Source organism: Ranitomeya imitator, chromosome 5 (assembly GCF_032444005.1).
Source record: "Ranitomeya imitator isolate aRanImi1 chromosome 5, aRanImi1.pri, whole genome shotgun sequence".
Lineage (NCBI taxonomy): Eukaryota > Metazoa > Chordata > Amphibia > Anura > Dendrobatidae > Ranitomeya > Ranitomeya imitator.
Genome location: NC_091286.1, coordinates 564,036,322 through 564,056,335, shown reverse-complemented (window position 1 = coordinate 564,056,335; position 20,014 = coordinate 564,036,322). Strand labels below are relative to the sequence as shown.

General features: G+C 43.3%; 1 protein-coding gene across 1 annotated transcript in view; it reads left to right on the top strand.

Moving 5' to 3' along the window:
• Nucleotides 1–20,014, top strand: part of BOK (BCL2 family apoptosis regulator BOK) — a 62,534-nt gene that overhangs the window by 23,135 nt on the left and 19,385 nt on the right. Inside the window, exons 2-4 of the mRNA XM_069727712.1 lie at nt 4,348–4,662; nt 8,712–8,840; nt 15,396–15,559. Coding sequence (XP_069583813.1) covers nt 4,437–4,662; nt 8,712–8,840; nt 15,396–15,559 — 519 coding nt within the window. The 5' untranslated portion in view covers nt 4,348–4,436. The remainder of the gene's footprint in view (nt 1–4,347; nt 4,663–8,711; nt 8,841–15,395; nt 15,560–20,014) is intronic.

The window sequence follows — 20,014 nt, the reverse complement described above, 5'->3', positions numbered from 1 at the left end:
TTTGAAACTCAGAAACTTAGTTCTATCTCCAAAAAACAAATCAGGAATAGGAATTCTTGGTTCTAACATAGATTTCTGATCAATAGTGTCTTGAATCTTTTGTACTCTTGCCGAGAGCTGATCCACAAATGAAGACAGACTTCTAATGTCCATCGCTACACCTGTGTACTGAACCACCCAAATGTCTAGGGGAAAAAAAAGACAAAACACAAAGCCAAGAAAAAAAAATGGTCTCAGAACTTCTTTTTCCCCTCTATTGAGAATCATTAGTACTTTTGGCTTCCTGTACTGTTATGAAAGGCAATTCAGTATCACAATGGACTTGGAGGTCAGAGCACATACAGTGATCTGACAATAACCCAAAATAATAGAACGAGCTCTGAGACGTGGGAACTCTGCAGACCGCAATCCCTGATCCTCTCCAAACACAACTAGAGGCAGCCGTGGATTGTGCCTAACGCTACCTATGCAACTCGGCACAGCCTGAGAAACTAACTAACCTGAAGATAGAAAAAATAAGCCTACCTTGCCTCAGAGAAATACCCCAAAGGAAAAGGCAGCCCCCCACATATAATGACTGTGAGTAAGATGAAAAGACAAACGTAGGGATGAAATAGATTCAGCAAAGTGAGGCCCGATATTCTAGACAGAACGAGGATAGGAAAGATAACTTTGCGGTCTACACAAAACCCTAAAGAAAACCACGCAAAGGGGCAAAAAGACCCTCCGTACCGAACTAACGGCACCGAGGTACACCCTTTGCGTCCCAGAGCTTCCAGCAAAACAAATAGACAAGCTGGACAGAAAAAATAGCAACAAAAAGCAAAGAAGCACTTAGCTATGCAGAGCAGCAGGCCACAGGAATGATCCAGAGAAACACAAGTCCAACACTGGAACATTGACAGGAAGCATGAATCAAAGCATTAGGTGGGGTTAAGTAGAGAAGCACCTAACGACCTCACCAGATCACCTGAGGGAGGAAACTCAGAAGCAGCAGTACCAGTTTCCTCCACAAACGGAAGCTCCCAGAGAGAATCAGCCGAAGTACCACTTGTGACCACAGGAGGGAGCTCTGCCACAGAATTCACAACAGGCGATAGAGGGGTGATTTGAACTTTTATATTTTTGTTATTTTTTTATATTTTTAAAAACTTTTTTTACTTTTTGTATGCTTCAATGCATGGGAGACTAGAAGCTATAATACTACAATCGCCTCTTCTGCACACACGCGATGATCAAATTGCCTGTGTGTAGCAAAAATGCTCACTTTTTATGAGCGCCGTCCACCGGGTGGCGCTCATAGCAATCCGGCTATGACAACCATAGAGGTGTGCTGGAGACCTGTCATGCCGACCCATCGGTGACCCCTGATCATGTGACAGGGTCACCGATGGACGGGATTAGTGACGTGTTAACTGCTGCCGTCAGAAATTGACAGTGGCATTTAACTAGTTAACAGCCGTGGGTGGATCGCGATTCCACCAGCAGCTGTTGCGGGCACATGTCAGCTGTATATATAAGCTGACATGTGCCCGGAAAAGTGCGGGCTCAGCGCCGAAGCCCGCACCAAACAGGGAGTCCAACATCAGTGTACTATTACGCCCAATGTCGGAAAGGGGTTAGACAGTGTGAAGGCAGATGGAGCAAAGTAATAAAGAGATAGCAGCTCTGGCAAAAGGGCTGGAGACCATTCAAACTGCTGATCAAACTAATCTGGTACTGATGGACTATCTTAAAGGGAACCTATCAGTAGGTTTTTGCTACCTCATCTGAGAGCAGCCTGATGTAGGAAGAGAAGCTGAATCCAGCGATGTATCACTTAGATTACTGGGTGCAGCTGTTTTGACACAATCAGAGTTTTTAGATTTAGCAATGAAGCAGAGCTGAGAAAGCTAATCCCGCCCACACCAGGCTCTGTATATACAAAGTTCATAGATAGTGAGGTGCTTAGTTAGGAGACCAGTCCAGCAATTTTAATCTCTTAGTGATAAATCCTTCATAGCTTGTAAACAGCAGCATTTTGCACTTTGACAAGTGACACATCCCTGAATTCGGTGTCTCAGCCTCTATCTCCTGCTGTCTTCAGGTTACATAGCAAAAACCTGCTGACAGATTCACTTTAAGGACACTGTGTAAACTGTGGGAAAAAAAGTTAATTTTAGGGCAAATATATCAAATTTACCCTTAAACCGAAGCTATGAAGCTTTACAAGTCCCCAGAGTTTCATTTACCTGAACACTTTTATATTTTACTAGGTCAGAGTTGGAACCTGCTGCCTATGACAGTATGGCAAATAGGTAGTACCATCATGGGCCACATGTTGCAGACTATCTAGCGCCTCTGCATGGTATGACATGTACAAAAGGACATCTGCTACAGTTTTATAACGGTGGTGTAGTTAGATGCCCACAGAAAGGGTAAATGGGTTCTTAAGCTATTTGTAGCTTGTGGACCATCTTGGCTCATATAAAATGGGTGGTCATTTTGAATCTTAAAAGTGTTGCTTAATCTGTTAAAGGAACATAGAAAGTTTCATTTTCAAGACTATAGGCCAGTGCACAACCTGTGGCCCAGGGGCCACGAGCATCTATCAATGCCTTTCTGTACAAAGCTCATCTATTCCATCATAGACATTCCTGTTGCTTGGCTGCACATATGTATCTACCATGTTAAAGAGTAGGAGAGTGTTAGGTTGCCCCAAACGGATTGTTAAAGGGGTTGACCACTGCTAGGACAACCCCTTCTCTAACTAAATGTTTGGCAACGATAAAAAACACCCACCAGTACTCATCTCCCATGCCGGCTCCCTTCCAGTGATGTCAGAATTTGCGTTTTCAGGGCTCATGTGCGGTTGTTATGACACATGAGCCCTGCACCCAATCAGTGCTGGCATCACTGTCTCCGCTTACGGACAAATTGAACATCAAGAGGAAGTCAGAGAGTAGCCATAGCCATAGCTTCCTGTTGATGTTCAATACATCCATAGGCGGGGACAGTTACGCCATTGCTGATTGGGCTCAGAGCTCAAGTGACATAACAGCGCGACAGTCCCGGGAACGTAAGTGCCGACTCGGGAGGTGAATTTTTGTGTTTTTACTTTATTGCCGCCAAATATTCCGATTTAGGGGGAGTTGTCCTAGTAGTGGACAGTCCCTTAACTATTAATGTTGCATTGTGTGTGGGCAGATCTGTGATCATGTCATCATCGTGGTAAGGAATAAAAGTACAAAAGTAACCATGCAGGAGTGCTGCCATAATAATTGTAGTTTATAGGAGAAGGGAAACACTCGACTGTGCCATTGTCTTACATAAACTGTGATGGAGAAAGGTGAATCCATGGCCTCTTCCTTTATGGATTGTGAATGGAAGAATAGAGGTCCTCTATCCTACTGATAGCGAAGAGTCCTAAAAATGAAATCGGCACCTAATAGATATTTATTTTGTGATGTTGATGATGTTGTATTGCCGCCCACGGGGTTGGTTCAATATGACAATGTGGCCATCGGACCAAAAGTGATTGTGCACCACTGCTGTAGGCAGTAAGAATGACAGAAGTTAAATCTGACCATGAAAGCTTGTTGAGGCATTTCATGTATCTTGTAGGGCAAGTTGTCAAGTGAACTATAGACCAGGATGAAAAATACTGAGGTAGCGCCGACAGTCTGACATAAACACTTAACTTTCCCAGAACACGGACAATCCAAAAATATCTGATAGAATCGCGTTCCTCTTGTTAGCTGCTGCCACGAGTACTGAGAGAGAAGAGCTCCTAATGGAGGTAAAATCTGGTCATGGTGGTGGCGAGGCCTGGTTCTCAGCAAACAAAAAGTAGAGATGCTAATTACATACATACTGTATTGGGTGGACTTAACACATTGGTTACGGTGATAAACATACTGATATTTTTAAGATATTTGTAAGCTGTTTCCAGTCATCTCCGTACATTAGGAGGCATGATGGCTCACATCAAACATTTCCCGAGGAGTTGAGACATAAAGCAGATGACCACAGTGACTGAACAGTTACAAGGCTTTTCTCAATATAATTTTTGGGATAGTTTTTTGCATTTTCCACCAATTTTTATTTTACCTTGTGGACATATTAGTGTCTGAAATTGTTCATTAAACAATCAATTGATTTTGCAAGGGAAGAGTTTTTTACTGGCAAAACCGCGCCGCTGATTATTTTGGCTGTGTGGTTTTGCTGGTGAAATATCTGCTCCCCCAAGAGGTTACGTGTTAAATAATCAGAAAACTGTAGTGGCAGTCGGATTTCAGCCCCATCGTGGATTTCCCAATACTGTTCTATCTCTAAGACTGATGGAGACACTTTTGTTTGTTTCTATAGGTTTCATTTGGATAAGATACTTGATCCAAAGCCATGGACAACATATGAATGGAGGCTGAACATAAAGTCTTCCTTCGTGCTCTCTAAAAATGGAGATGCTACGCCGCTCATCTGTGTTTGCTGCAGAAGTTTTAGAGGTTTTCGACAGGTCCCCCACAGATAAAGAGCTGGTAGCACAGGGAAAAGCTTTATGCAGAGACTATATACAGGCCCGACTTCAGCGTGCTGGCCTTGGATGGAGCAAACCAGAACATGGCATGTCTTCTTCAGCAAGCGGGCGTATGGTGGAGGTATCTGAAACCTTCCTGAGACTTGGTAGGTATTTTTTAATATTGGGATGACTGTTATGTTTAATGGACAAAGGCTTGGATATCAGGGGAGACTCACCAAAACTTGCCTAGGAAAAGTAGTAGCAGTTGCCCACAGCAGCCAGTCAGGAAAAAAAAATATGAAAAAATCTGAGCTGACATCTGATTAGCTGCTTTAGGCAATTTTTATTTCTGCTCAATTTTTAATATATCTCTACCATCGTCTTAGTCTATTCCAGAACAATAGTTTTTTTTCTAAACAGGCACACTTTTACAACCGTAGCCAATGAGCCTATACATTGGCAAAAGGAGTTCCTGTACCTCTGTATTACATCTTCAAAATTCTGTATGCAATTACACATGCCATAATTTTTTTTACCGATTCCCTATCAATCCATATAAAAACAAAATTCCTCCATGTGCACATAGTCTGATTCTCTCTATTACAGGGGTGTCAAACTGCATTCCTCGAGGGCTGCAAACAGGTCATGTTTTCAGGATTTCCTTGTACTGCACAGGTGATAATTTAATGACCTACACACATAATGATTGCAGCACCTTGTGCAATGCTAAGGAAATCTTGAAAACACGCATGGTTTGAGGCCCTCGAGGAATGCAGTTTAACACCCCTGCTCTATTATGAACTGACAAAGAATATCCAGACCTAATACAGACAGAATATACAATAGGTGAAAACTACATGGCCCATGTCTTGTGCAACCTGATCTTTGTTCTCCTTAAATTTTTCACTCATAAAAATTCTACTAATTCTAAAAGACGGGCATCTAGGAACATTAGCAGACTGTCTTGGAAAATGCAGCATATCTCCACCCAACCTCACATCTTATGCGCCTTCTTTCTCCTTATGGCTCTCTACGTGACTATGTTTTGCTTATCCAATGGGACATAAACCAGACACCTGTCTGAGGTTGATTCAGTTCATGTTTGTGCATATTTTCTACAGGATATTAAAGTTTATGTTCATACATTCAACCTTTAGTCTTAACAATGTTTCTTGGTATCAACCATGTCCTCAAGCCTCTCATAATAGACATACAACTGTATTGTGGATGTGGAGAACATTTCAGCCCCGTTATGAATATACGGACTTTATAGCTTTCTACCCACGCAGACTAAGGCCGGGTTCAGACGGCCATATGAAAACTCAGGCAAGTCACATCCACAAATTGCAGAGGTGACTAGCTCCGTGTGCAGCAGCTACCTACCATTTACATGGACCAAAGTTGTGGTTTTTCTCACTCAGACCATAGGTCCACATGGAATATTGGCCATGTACACAGGCACATTGGCTATAATGGGTGCGTATTCTCTCCATGTGCTATCCATGGGACACACGGACAGCACACATCCGTATAATACGTTTGTCTGAACAAGCCCTAACGTCAATTTCAAACAAGAGCAGAACATCCACAAATCCTGACCCGTTGATGCATCTAAAGACGCTAATTGACAGCCTCATAGTTCCAGTTAATAGACCCACAGTTGGGTCGGGACAAGAAGCCGTAGTACAGGCACTGAAATACGTCCATATTACACTGGGGAAAAAGAGAGTTTTAAATATCTTACAGTAAAATTTCTGGTTTTATCAAATCACGTAATGTTTTCCTCAAGTGAATAAAGGCAAACAGATGGAAGTCATTAAGCTTCAATGAGCAATCATTGGGCAATTTCCAAGTGATAAACTTAAAGGGGTTTTCCCATGAAAAAAAAGTTGATTTTAATCAATAGAACTTGGAGTAATAATAAGTTCCACAATTTCATGTGTTTAAATAAAATGTTCCTGTGCTGAGATAATCTTATAAATGTTCCCCTGCTGTGTACTGTGTAATGGCCATGTCTGACCCTGCAGGAACATGGTCTGATCATAGCACATCTCCTGGGCAGGGGAGGAAGCAAAAGAGTATACTGACAGGACAGCACAGGAGCACAGCTGATTCTCTCTCTGAGGTAAAATATTTCACTGCTTTTTTTAAAACAATGTTTTACTTCAAATAAAGAACAACTTGTGATTCCATGCTGTAATGACTATATACTTTTTTTTCTCCCTCACCTGCCCAGGAGCTGTGTACATTCAGACCATGTTCCCGCACAGTCAGACACAGCCATTACACAGTAGCGGCACATTTACAAGATTATCTCAGCACAGGAACATTTTATTTAAAGTGAATCTGTCAGCAGGATTTAGCTCAGCAACAGACACTGTCACATTGCCGCTGTTATATGGATTAAAGTGATACCTGGGGCAGCACGGTGGCTCAGTGGTTAGCACTGCAGTCTTGCAGCACTAGAGTCCTGGGTTCAAATCCCATCAAGGACAACATTTACAAGTTTATCAAAATTTACAACACAAAAGTGGCATAAATTGTGATAGTGATGCACGCCATTCGCTGATTGGAGTAAACATTTATTGCGGTGAAACTGAAAGTTACATCAAATTCATTAAGAAGTGTACATGCACGCCTCTTTATAAATTTGGCACATCTTACTCCAGTGCACTCTTCTAAAACACTGGGGTACAAAACATCAGTCTTATAGGGCCATAGGGCAATCCTAATCCTACAGCCCCGTGTCCATAGGACGATGTGTTGCTGAGAATGATGATTTGTAAAAAAGCTTAAGACAAATTTGACCCAATGAAGAAGTGTTTTGCTTGTTCTTTGTGTGATTCGGTAGTCTGTTTTCACTGCTCGATTTTCAGGGAACGAGCGTTCCCAGCAATGTTTGCGCTCTATAATCGCCAAGTGTAACTGTAACTCAATATAACAATTTAGGGAATTACAGATACCGTAATCCCAATGTACATGCTTCATTTATTTTATGAAAAGTCCAAGAATCTGAGATGTAGGAACAAGTAGGATAGTGACTCTGCGTGATACAAATGGAAATAAAATCAGACTACAACAAGTGACCACAAATTCCAGTCTCCTTCACCCTTGTGCATATCACATAGTACTGAATAGCACATTGCTAGGCCTCTTTCACACGTCAGTGTCTCTGTTACGTGTACTGACAGTTTTCTCACATACCGGAGACACTGACACACGTAGACCCATTCAAATGAATGGGTCTATGCACATGTCTCCGTGTGTTCACGGACCGTGTGTCCGTGTGCAAAACACGGAGACATGTCCGCTTTTCTCCGGCAGCACGTACCGCAATACGTTCTGCACACATGCACACGGAGAACAGTGTGCACTCTCCTCCGTGTGCACGTACCGCCCGCAGGAGAGACAGCACTACAGTAAGCGCTGCCCCCCCCTGTGTGTGGTGCTGAAGCCGGCAATCATTCCTTCTCCCCAGCAGCATTCGCTGGAGAGAAGGAATGAAAAATCAAGTTGATTTTTTTACAATATGCGCATATTCATCACTGTAATGAGCGGTACCACATGACTGCTCACACAGGACCTGCTGCCGGCGCTGAGAGCATACATCGCAGGAGCTGGGTGAGTATTTCTCGGCAAGCGGGCGGACGCACATGGGATGGGAGGCGGGAAGGGACCCACAAACTTTATTTTTAACACAAAAAAAACCTTGATTTTTCATTCCTTCTCTCCAGCGAACGCCGCTGGGGAGAAGGAATGAATGCCGGTTTCAGCACCAAAAGCAGGAGACAGCGCTTAACTGTAGCGCTGTCTCCTGCATGGTCCGTGTGGTCCTCAGTCGGCACACGGCTGCCGCACGTGTGCCACACTGATGTGCCACGTGAGCACACGGACAACTCCGGTACCGATTTCTCCGGTACCGGAATTATCTGGACGTGTGAAACCGGCTTTATGCTGTAATGTCTATTGTCTGTACAAATCCCCTCTATAATTTGTAAAGCGCTGCGGAATATATTGGCGCTATATAAATAAAATCATCATCATCATCATCATCCATCACATACTTAAAGGGTTATTCAAAATATTGGAAGTTATTACCTACCTGTATAGGATAGGAAATAGCTGGTAGATCGGAGAAAAGTATTTCTTTCCTGCTACATTGTCTTGAGACAAAAGTTTAGTAATAACAATCTCCCATTATTGATTATTGCAGGGGATGAGCTTGAATATATGAGGCCAGCTGTATACCGGAACATTGCCCGACAGCTGAACATCTCCCTCGCCTCCGAGTCTGTCTTGTCCGATGCTTTCCTGGCAGTTGCTGCAGAGATTTTCTCAGCAGGTAGTAGAGCTGGAAATTGTACATGTGTTATTCTCAGAGTATTCCGCATTACTACTTCAAGGAATATTCTGATCTCAGAAAATGAAGTTTATAAGCGGAAACATTATGCATGTTCCATACTTTATGTTATAATTCTTCATGTTTTATTGGTTAGTTCCAAAGGTAATGCTAGCTGGAGGAGGACTGACGTTGCCGCAATGCTTCCGAGACATGCTGTGGTTTTAAAATTGATTGTTAAACATTCTCATGCTTTTGCAGAACATCGTTACTACCCACAGGACCACACACCCATTAAAATTGGGTTTTACAGGTGGAACAGCTGTTCTTTAGAAAAAGCATGTGCCTGTTTTAAAGGAAATATGTCAGCAGGCTTTTGCTATGTAATGAGAGCAGCATGATGTAGAGGCAAAGACCCTTATTCCAGTGATTTAACACTTACTGGGCTGTGTTTTGATGTTTAATTAAAATCAGTGTAGCATAGATGTAGATGTAGAATAGCTCAGAAAGCTAACCACGCCCACACAGCTTTCTGTGTACATTGTCTATTCACAGTGAGCTGCTTATCACAGAGGGTGTGGTCGGACAAGGGCTCATGTGCACTGTGGTCCATGCAGTGATAATATTCTGGTGATAAAATATGGATTGTATGGAAACAACAGCCTAATAAGTGACGCATCACTGAAATCTGAGTCTCAGTCTCTACATCATGCTGTCCTCAAATTACTTAGCAAAAATCTGCTGACAGATTCCATTTAATACAGTACTATTCTGACCTGTATTCTAAAGGGGACAACTGACTGAGCCCGGGTGGAGTCACAGTGGACACTGACTGGCTTCTGTCCTAGCAGCATTTGTCCTTTTCAGACATGCATAAACATGGTTTGCCACATTTTATGTGCCTATCTGAAAAAGAAGAATACTACCAGGATGGAGGCCAGACAGCGTCCACATTAAATCCGTCGGCGTCATTCAAGTGAATGGCTCTTTCGGATTTCCTATTAGAATACAGTTTTTTGGTAATTCCAACAGAAACTCCAACCCTGAGCTTGGCGGAGAGCACTGTATTAATGTGAACCTTGTGGCTACAGTCTCCGTGGTGCATGTCATTAGTTTTATGTTATTTTATGTAATTGGTGCTAGCCATAAAAATGTAATTGCCTCTTAAATCCCTATCTAGGTATGCGATCTGAAGCACACACAGCATCGTGCGCACTGAGTCCTTGATTTTGACATTCTGCAAGTCTGTAAAGTCAATCTACCAAACGGGTTATAGTTAGATGTTCATTTTATTTACAAAGTATTGCTGGGCATTGTGCCACGTTCCAAAAGCGAGTTCAACAGTACAACATATTGGATTTAAATAGATTAGTGGAATGTATACAATATACAGGGCGGTATTCACAGCTCAAGCGAATACTGAGGCATCATACGAGTGTATTCCTTTTTTTTTTAATAAATGAAAAATCTAATTTAAGGAAATAGAGTCACGCATGCACAAATACATTTTACATACATACACACTCTCTATACATATTTATAGCAGCCTTACTAAATGCAGGCATTAACATGTACACACTGACAACATACAGGTACATTCACAACATCTATATATCTAATTGTCTAAGGGGTACTTCCGTCTGTCTGCCTGTCTGTCTTTCTGTCTGTCTGTAAAGGAAATCCCGCATCGCTGATTGGTCGCGACCAATCAGCGACGGGCACAGTCCGGCTGAGAATTAGTCCCTCCCTACTTCCGTCCAGTCAGTGACCGGCGCCTGCTCCATACTCCCCTCCAGTCAGCGCTGACACAGGGTTAATGGCAGCGTTAACGGACCGCGTTATGCCGCGGTGTAACGCACTCCGTTAACGCTGCTATTAACCTTGTGTGACCAACTCTTTACTATTGATGCTGTCTATGCAGCATCAATAGTAAAAAGATCTAATGTTAAAAATAATAAAAAACAAAAAATCTGCTATTCTCACCTTCTGTCGTCCGCCAATGCACGCGCAGTGGCCGCCAGCTTCCGTTCCCAGAGATGCATTGCGAAATTACCCAGAAGACTTAGCGGTCTCGTGAGACCGCTAAGTCATCTGGGTAATTTCGCAATGCATCGCTGGGAACGGAAGCTGGCGGCAGCAGCGCGCACATCGGGACTGCTTTGCTGGACACCGGCGGGTGAGTATATAACTATTTTTTATTTTAATTATTTTTTTAACAGGGATATGGTGCCCACACTGCTATATACTACGTGGGCTTTGTTATATACTATGTGGCCAGTGTTATATACTGCGTGGGCTGTGTTAAGTACTATGTGGGCTGTGTATATACTGCGTGGGCTGTGCTATATATTACGTGGGCTGTGTTATATACTGCATGGCTGCTATATACTACGTGGGCAGTGTTATATATTGCGTGGCCTGTGTTATATACTGCGCGGGCTGTGCTATATATTACATGGGCTGTGTTATATACTACGTGGCTGTGTTATAGACTGCGTGTCTGCTATATACTACATCAAAGAACAGAGGAAAAAGCACCACTTCATATAATTGCACACCACTAATAAATAGTGAATAGAAAGGAAAACTTTATTGATACACTAATAAAATCAATTAAAATGGTATCATACCATAGTCCTCACGCTGGCCCACCAAAATAACATAGATAGGCACAGACACATATATAGAGCAATGCACAGTAACAGTGAAATACATATTATAATGCAAAAGTATGCCACACGTATGTCATAATATGACGCAGTGGCGCAATCAATGCACAAAGTACCCCCGGGGTGCAGAAAGAATGGAAAACGCCTGATAAAAAGAAAAAATATGTACACCTACACAATTGATCAATGTAGGACATGAAGGAGGTGTGCAGAACACCAGGGCCGGCTGCCAATATAAAATGGCAATATGAAGTATGGGCAGTGTGGTGATAAATATCAATCCACAGGCTCCAATATGGTATTATAGTTACCACATAAGAAGGTATGCAGCCAGGTCCTAGGTCCAGCCAAATAGATAACCCCCAGGCATGAAGGCAAGGAAGCCCAGCAGGGGAAACTAGGCGCCAGCGGCAGGGCACAGCGTGGGGAGAAGACCCAACGCGTATCGCCGTCACAGGGACGTCTTCACACTGCCCATATTTCATATTGCCATTTTATATTGGCAGCCGGCCCTGGTGTTCTGCACACCTCCTTCATGTCCTACATTGATCAATTGTGTAGGTGTACATATTTTTTCTTTTTATCAGGCGTTTTCCATTCTTTCTGCACCCCGGGGGTACTTTGTGCATTGATTGCGCCGCTGCGTCATATTATGACATACGTGTGGCATACTTTTGCATTATAATATGTATTTCACTGTTACTGTGCATTGCTCTATATATGTGTCTGTGCCTATCTATGTTATTTTGGTGGGCCAGCGTGGGGACTATGGTATGATACCATTTTAATTGATTTTATTAGTGTATCAATAAAGTTTTCCTTTCTATTCACTATTTATTAGTGGTGTGCAATTATATGAAGTAGTGCTTTTTCCTCTGTTCTTTGTTGTACTTATATGCCACTTTTATTGCACCCCTTATAACATTTTTTAGTATCATTGGTAGTGCACTGGCATCTCTTTGTTATATTGCTATATACTACATAGCTCCTATATACTACGTGGCCTGTGCTATATACTATGTGGCTGCTATATACATACATACAGTACATATGCTAGAATACCCGATGCGTTAGAATCGGGCCACCATCTAGTACTGTATATTCACAACACAAACACACACAAGCATGTACACTTACTATATACATTCACAGTGGCTGATGCAAAAAAAAAAGGGTGCAACATTTACAGCATACAGGCACACACTTACAGATATGCATGGCATACAGACATATACAGTTTAAACCAGTTTACATATGCATATGTGTCTTTTTATATAGTGTGTTTTCCTCAATATCTGACATGACATCCGAATAAACATTTCGCGTTTTAGGTCAATTAGGATTACCATAGTTATTAATATTTGCCAAATGCCAGAATAATGAGAGAGAGAATGTTTTAAGGCATTTTTGTTACTTACAGCTTAAACTGAATGACTTGGGTGAAACGTCTGGGATATCCTTTCACAAGCTTCTCACAATAGTTGGTTGGAATTTGGGCCCATTCCTCCTGACAAAACTGGTGTAACTGATCCAGGTTTGTAGGTCGCCTTGCTCACACCTGCCTTTTCAACTTTGCCCATAAATTTTCAATAGCATTGAGATCAGGGCTTTGTGATGGCCACTCCAAAACATTGACTTTGTTATCCGGAAACCACTTTGTTACCATTTTCGCAGTATGCTTCAGGTCATTGTCCATTTGGAAGTCCCATTTCCGCTCAAGCTTTAACTTCCTGGCTGATGTCTTGAGATGTTGCTTCAGTATTTCCACATAATCTTCTTTTCTCATGATGCCATCTATTTTGTGAAGTGCTCCAGTCCCTCCTGCAGCAAAACAACCTCACAACATGATGCTGCCACCCCCATGTTTCACTGTTGGAATGGTGTTCTTAGGGTTCCAGGCGTCTCCCTTTTTCCTCCCGAATGCCCAAAAAGATCAATTTTAGATTCATCAGACCACAGGACATGTCTCAAAAAATTAAGGTCTTTGTTCCTGTGTGCATTTGCAAACATTAGTCTTGTTTCTTTTGCAGTAATGGCTTCTTTCTGGCAGAGTGGCCTTTCAGCCCATGTTGATACAGTACTGGTTTCTCTGTGGATATTGACACAATCTTACCAGCTTCCACCATCATCTTCACAAGGTCTTTTGCTTCTGTCCTTGGATTGATATGCACATGTCAGACCAAAGCACGTTCATCTCTGGGACACAGAACCCGTCTCCTTCCAGAACAGTATGATGGCTGGACATTACCATCTTGTTTGTAGCTGCGTATAATTGTTTGTACAGATGAACGGTATCTTGAAGTTGTATCCAAGGATGAGCCAGACTTGTGCAAATCCACAATTTTCTTCCTGATATCTTGGCTGATTTCTTTAGACTTTCCCATGATGTTACGCAAAGCAGCAGTGTTTTTCAGGTGTGCATTAAAATACATCCATAGGTGTGGCTCTAATTAACTCAGATGTTCCAAAAAAAACAACTATCAGATGCTTCCAAACACATGAAATCATCATATGGGCAGTCCAGAATTATTTAAAAGCATAGTAATCTTTATGTAAACTTTTGACTCTGCAGTAAGTAATAAAAATACCTTAAAACATTCTCTTTCATTATTCTGGCATTTGGCAAATATTAATTGTGGTAATCCTAATTGATCTAAAACAGGAAAGGTTTATTCTGATTTCATGACAGATATTGAGATAAACATGCGTATGTGACTTTTTATAGAGTGTATGAGAACTTCTAGATTCAACTGTACATACCACACAAATACAGCGTGCACACATTCACTGCATGCATGCATGGCAAACAGGCATACACACAGGCACACTCAGGGCACAGATCGCAATGTATACACAACAAGGCGGGCAACATCATAGCTAGATGTATGCACAATTACAATGCAGTCCCAGCAGCCACATATGACTGAGGAGCATGGCGTAAAAATTATATATAACACAGTTGATTTCAGCACAATGTAATACGGGACACACATTTCTATCGTGTCAAAAGACGTCTATTATCTTATAAAAAAAATACATATTTCACCCAAAGTTAATAATTTATTTTTTTTCCTTATAAACTACTGACACCTTCAACAACAGTGGGTAGATAGTGGGGGGCTGGGGGGAGCATGTTCGCGAAGTGCTGTGTGTCAAATGGTAGCACCAAGAAGTCATTTTTTCTCTCCCATTAATTAAAAATTGATGTTTAATTTTACAAATGGCCTTTTTCATTGACTACCAATATCTAAAATTAACAATGATGTGATAAATGGTGAAAAACTCTTTTGTATAAAAGGCTAGTTAGGCTAGTTTCACACTAGTGTTTGGCTGGCATGGCTGCGGAGGGCTGCGGACTTCCTCCGTGAAGCCCCATCCACTGCCGCGCCTCTTCATTAAGCTCCACCTATGTCTGCACATGTCCTGCGTACCCTATCTTTAACATTGGGTACACAGGCCGTGCCGATGTATGCGGATGCCTCTACAAGCGTCGTTTTCACGCTGCGCCGACCTGCGCCCAACGCAACATTTTGCAATTTGTTGCGGTCGGCGCAGCGTGAAAACGACGCCAGGCCTGCGTACCCAATGTTAAAGATAGGTTACGCAGGACACATGCAGACATTGGTGGAGCTTAATGAAGAGGTGCGGCAGTGGGCGGGGCTTCACAGAGGAAGTCCGCAGTCCTCCGCAGCCATGCCAAACGCTAGTGTGAAACTAGCCTTAGATAGCTTTATGAAACCATAGAAATGATTACGTCTGATTCCTGTCATTCCCCTACTTACATCACCCACTGGGCATTATCAGACTGTACACATGGTCTCTTTGCTGGCACTTTTGTTTGTTTTTTTTTATGTATATTTCCATTTTATTTATTTTTTTGCTTCTACAGGAATCACATGGGGTAAAGTGGTCTCATTGTATGCAGTGGCAGCTGGACTTGCAGTTGACTGTGTGAAACAGTCTCAGCCAGCGCTGGTTCTGATCATTGTGGACTGTCTAGGGGAATTTGTACGCAAGACTTTGGTCACTTGGCTGAAGCGGAGAGGAGGATGGGTAAATATATAATTTTTGTTAAATCTTCTGCAGTTATTTCCATAATTCTATTAAAGAGGTTGTCCACTACTAGGACAACCTCCTCTCACTCGGAATGTTTGCCGCCGGTAAATAAAAAAACCGTGCTGGCGCCATTTCATCGGTGTCGGAGCTTGCGTTACTGACATGAGGATGTTATGATTTCTGAACCCTGAGCCCAATGAGTGCTTTTGGATGTACAACAAATCAAGAGAAAGCCAGAGGCCAACCACAGATCTCATCTCCAGTTGATTACGTATACCTCTGAAGGCGTGAGCAGTGACGCCAGCACTGATTGGGTGCAGGGCTCAGGTGTCATAACAACCTCACATGAGCCCTGGGAACACGAGCGCCGACACCACTGGAAAGGCGCTGATACGTTAGGGGAGTATAAGTGTTTTTATGTTATCGAGGCCAAATAGTCAGAGTGTAGTGGTTGTCCTAGTAGTGGACAACCCCTTTAAAGGATTAGTTTCCTCTTGAGTATTCTATCTATAATCAAGCTCGCACAAGTCCCTTCTGGATACCAGTCTTTTTTGGGAAAGATCACATCTGTGTCAAGTAGTCCACGGTTCACCTGATTTCTGCAGAATATGAGCAGCATGTCTCCTCTATGAGCTCTCTATCTCTGGAAGAGTCCACGGGTTAGTGTCGTCTAGGTCCTATTCAAGTCTGTTTTGGTTTGTTCTCCACCACCCTATTCCTCCTCAAGCTCACACTACATTGGGGCACTTCATGTATTCACAACCAATTGCTCAATAAATACTAACCCCTACCATATGCTGGGTATTGTACCATTCCATACAATTATCTCACATATAGCGTGACCAATAATGAATGATCTCCACTATGGTACTATATAAAACCAATATTTTATTAAACAAAACAATCCATAAAACAATATATACAATTTAATAACTGCATATAACAATCAAGTGCAAATTCAGCATACGAGGGACTATGATGCCATAGGTGATCTCTCAAAGAATGCAGGCCAATATATGCATAGGTATAAAATAATCTGACAATATTTAACCAAACCCCAATAAGAATAAAAGTGGTCTCTCAGCAGTATAAGCAAGGGGGAACAGTGCCGATACTACAGCAGGAAAATAAACCTATCTGTATACCCTATTCCCTAGCACTGCCTGGACTAATAATGTTGGTAAGGTATATGAGGTATGCGGCTAAGATGGCAATAGTAAATTACCTGGCAATCGGCCCGTGAAGACACCTCGGTGTCCCTCTGCCCCGACGCGCGTTTCGCAATGCTTCTTCGGGAGGCGTGTCAGGGCAGGGGGTAAGCCGGGTTAAATAGGGCAAGCCTCTGCAGTGATTGGCTCTGTATAATGGAGGACTATATTCAGCTGGTAGACGTAACGCCTATCCCGCACCCATTGGTGAGACCCGCATGTGATGATGTATGACACCCGAAAGTGCGACCAGCGGGGACCGTACGTAAGCCGGAAGTAGCCGGAAGTGGAGTCAAGCTGGGCGCCGCTGTACGGAATTCATCTCAGCCCAGGCTCAATGGTGCATGCGCAGATCGGCCGAGATCCGTAACAAATGGAGAGTCGGATCGCGGTCACGAGGCCGGAGAGTCCGGGTCCACCTAAGTGTGACACGGCTTCCCCCGCCCCTATCGACCGCTCGCCGCCCTCTCCCCAGATCCGCAATCCGCGCATGCGTACCGCCCAAAGGAGAAGAAACACCGTACTGTAAGTATGTAAATAACTCATAATATATATATGAATAATGCATATTTGTGCGAATGTGTCTATGTGTCCGCTTCTCTTCGGGACATTTTGGTACACAGTACCTATGATCCCAAAAGAGTAGCCAGAGATAAGAGATCCACTGCCGGACCGGGATTTTTCCCATGTGGTATCTGCAAGGGGTGTGCTAATATGAAGAAAACAACTACCTTTCAAAATCATGATGGTACTAGGATGTTTGACATTAGGGCACACATTACATGTTCATCTAGGGGTATCATATACCATGCAGTGTGCCCATGCGGGAAAGTCTATATTGGGATGACGAGTCGTGAATTGAAAATCAGGGTCAGGGAACACTGTTTAGATATTGATAAGGCCAAAAACATCATGGATGAGACCACGCTCAAAACCCTCCCCAAACATTTCAGGCGCTACCATCAATGCAATTTCAGGCTATTGTCAGTCACAGGTATCGATATATTGGATTTAGGGCCTAGGGGGGGAGACATGGGCAAAAGATTGGCGAAAAAGGAAAGCCAATGGATTTACAGACTGGGAACCTTAGTACCACAGGGATTAAACGAGAGTTTTGGATTCAGTGCGTTTTTGTAAGAGATATCATAGAGGATAGTAGAATGGTAGGGGGTTTGTCATTGACCTATCTGGTGGGCCATGATAATTCTCTCCCTTTTTATGGGTTTTGGAGGGTTTTTAACTTATTTGTTTTCTCTTTTTTACTGCAGAGTGCATATTGTCTATTATTGAGAGCACCATCTTTTTTGTGATTGGATGGAAGGATTCAGCTATCGAATGGCGGAAGATTATAGTGTGAGATTAGCACCCATCGGGAACATATCAATGAACTATGGACTCCATTACCCCGTCCATGGGGGATTGTATTGATTGACTGTATTATTATTACTCATATTATATATATATATATATATATATATATATATATACCGTATTTTTCGCTTTGTAAGACGCTCCGGATTATAAGACGCACCCCAAATTTTGAGGAGAAAAATAGGAAAAAAATATTTTTTAATAAATTGGTGGGGCGTCTTATAATCCATGCGTCTTATTACTTACCAGGGGTTGTGGTTGTGGTGGATCAGGGTCCCAGGCTCGTTGCCGGAGGCAGGAGTGGAGCATTGCTGCAGGCTGGGATGAGGGGGTCTGCAGGGGGCTCCTGTGCTGCAGGGGGTTCCTGTGCTGCAGCCTGGGATGAGGGGTCTGCAGGGGGCTCCTTTGCTGCAGGCTGGGATGAGGGGTCTGCAGGGGGCTCCTGTGCTGTAGGGCTGTCTCCGGTGCTGCGGGGGGCTCTGGCGACATTTTGTGAAAGACCAGAGCCCCCTGACAGTTCTTCCATGCGTTTCAGTATGACTAATTCCGGGAAAATGGCCGCCGGAATCTCGAGAGATGAGATCTCAGCGCTGAAATCTCATCTCCCGAGATTCCGGCGGCCATTTTCCCGGAGTCAGTCATACTGGAACTAACTCCGGGAAAATGGCCGCCGGAATCTCGAGAGATGAGATCTCAGCGCTGAAATCTCATCTCCCGAGATTCCGGCGGCCATTTTCCCGGAATTAGTCATACTGGAACGCATGGAAGAACTGCCGGGGGGCTCTGGTCTTTCACAAAATGTCGCCAGAGCCCCCCGCAGCACCGGAGCCTTCAGCATCACCCGGGGCAGCAGCGGACAACCCCGGCAGTGGCGGCGGACGACAGCGGCGGCAGGCGGTAGCGGCGGCGGACACCCCCTCCTCCCAGCCTGTAATGGTAAGCGGTATATCCGCTTTGTTAGACGCACCCACATTTCCCCCCCAAATTTGGGGGAAATAAAGTGCGTCTTACAAAGCGGAAAATACGGTATATATATATGTTAGGTGAAAACACCAATGCAAGACCTTGTATAATGGAAATTGTTTTTAAGTAGTTTCAAATTGTTATCTTATATGCACATATTATTCATAAGTAGCATACAATATGGATATACACCTTTTTGTACATTTTTTGCATCTCCATGGTGGAAGAGGACACCAATATTAGATTTTGTATAGTAGTGCCTGTTAGTTACCACTTTTAGCCGGGTAAGCCGGGTTAAATAGGGCAAGCCTCTGCAGTGATTGGCTCTGTATAATGGAGGACTATATTCAGCTGGTAGACGTAACGCCTATCCCGCACGCATTGGTGAGACCCGCATGTGATGATGTATGACACCCGAAAGTGCGACCAGCGGGGACCGTACATAAGCCGGAAGTAGCCGGAAGTGGAGTCAAGCTGGGCGCCGCTGTACGGAATTCATCTCAGCCCAGGCTCAATGGCGCATGCGCAGATCGGCCGAGATCCGTAACAAATGGAGAGTCGGATCACGGTCACGAGGCCGGAGAGTCCGGGCCCACCTAAGTGTGACACGGCTTCCCCCGCCCCTATCGACCGCTCGCCGCCCTCTCCCCAGATCCGCGATCCGCGCATGCGTACCGCCCAAAGGAGGAGAAGAAACACCGTACTGTAAGTATCTAAATAACTCATAATATATATATGAATAATGCATATTTGTGCGAATGTGTCTATGTGTCCGCTTCTTAACAAGGATCCAACATATGGATCCGCATACCTAAAAGGTGTGTAAAAATAACCCAATGTGCTAAATAGATGGGTAAAATGAATCAACTTGTCTACAATCAGCAATTTTCTAAAATAGTCTTCAACTAGT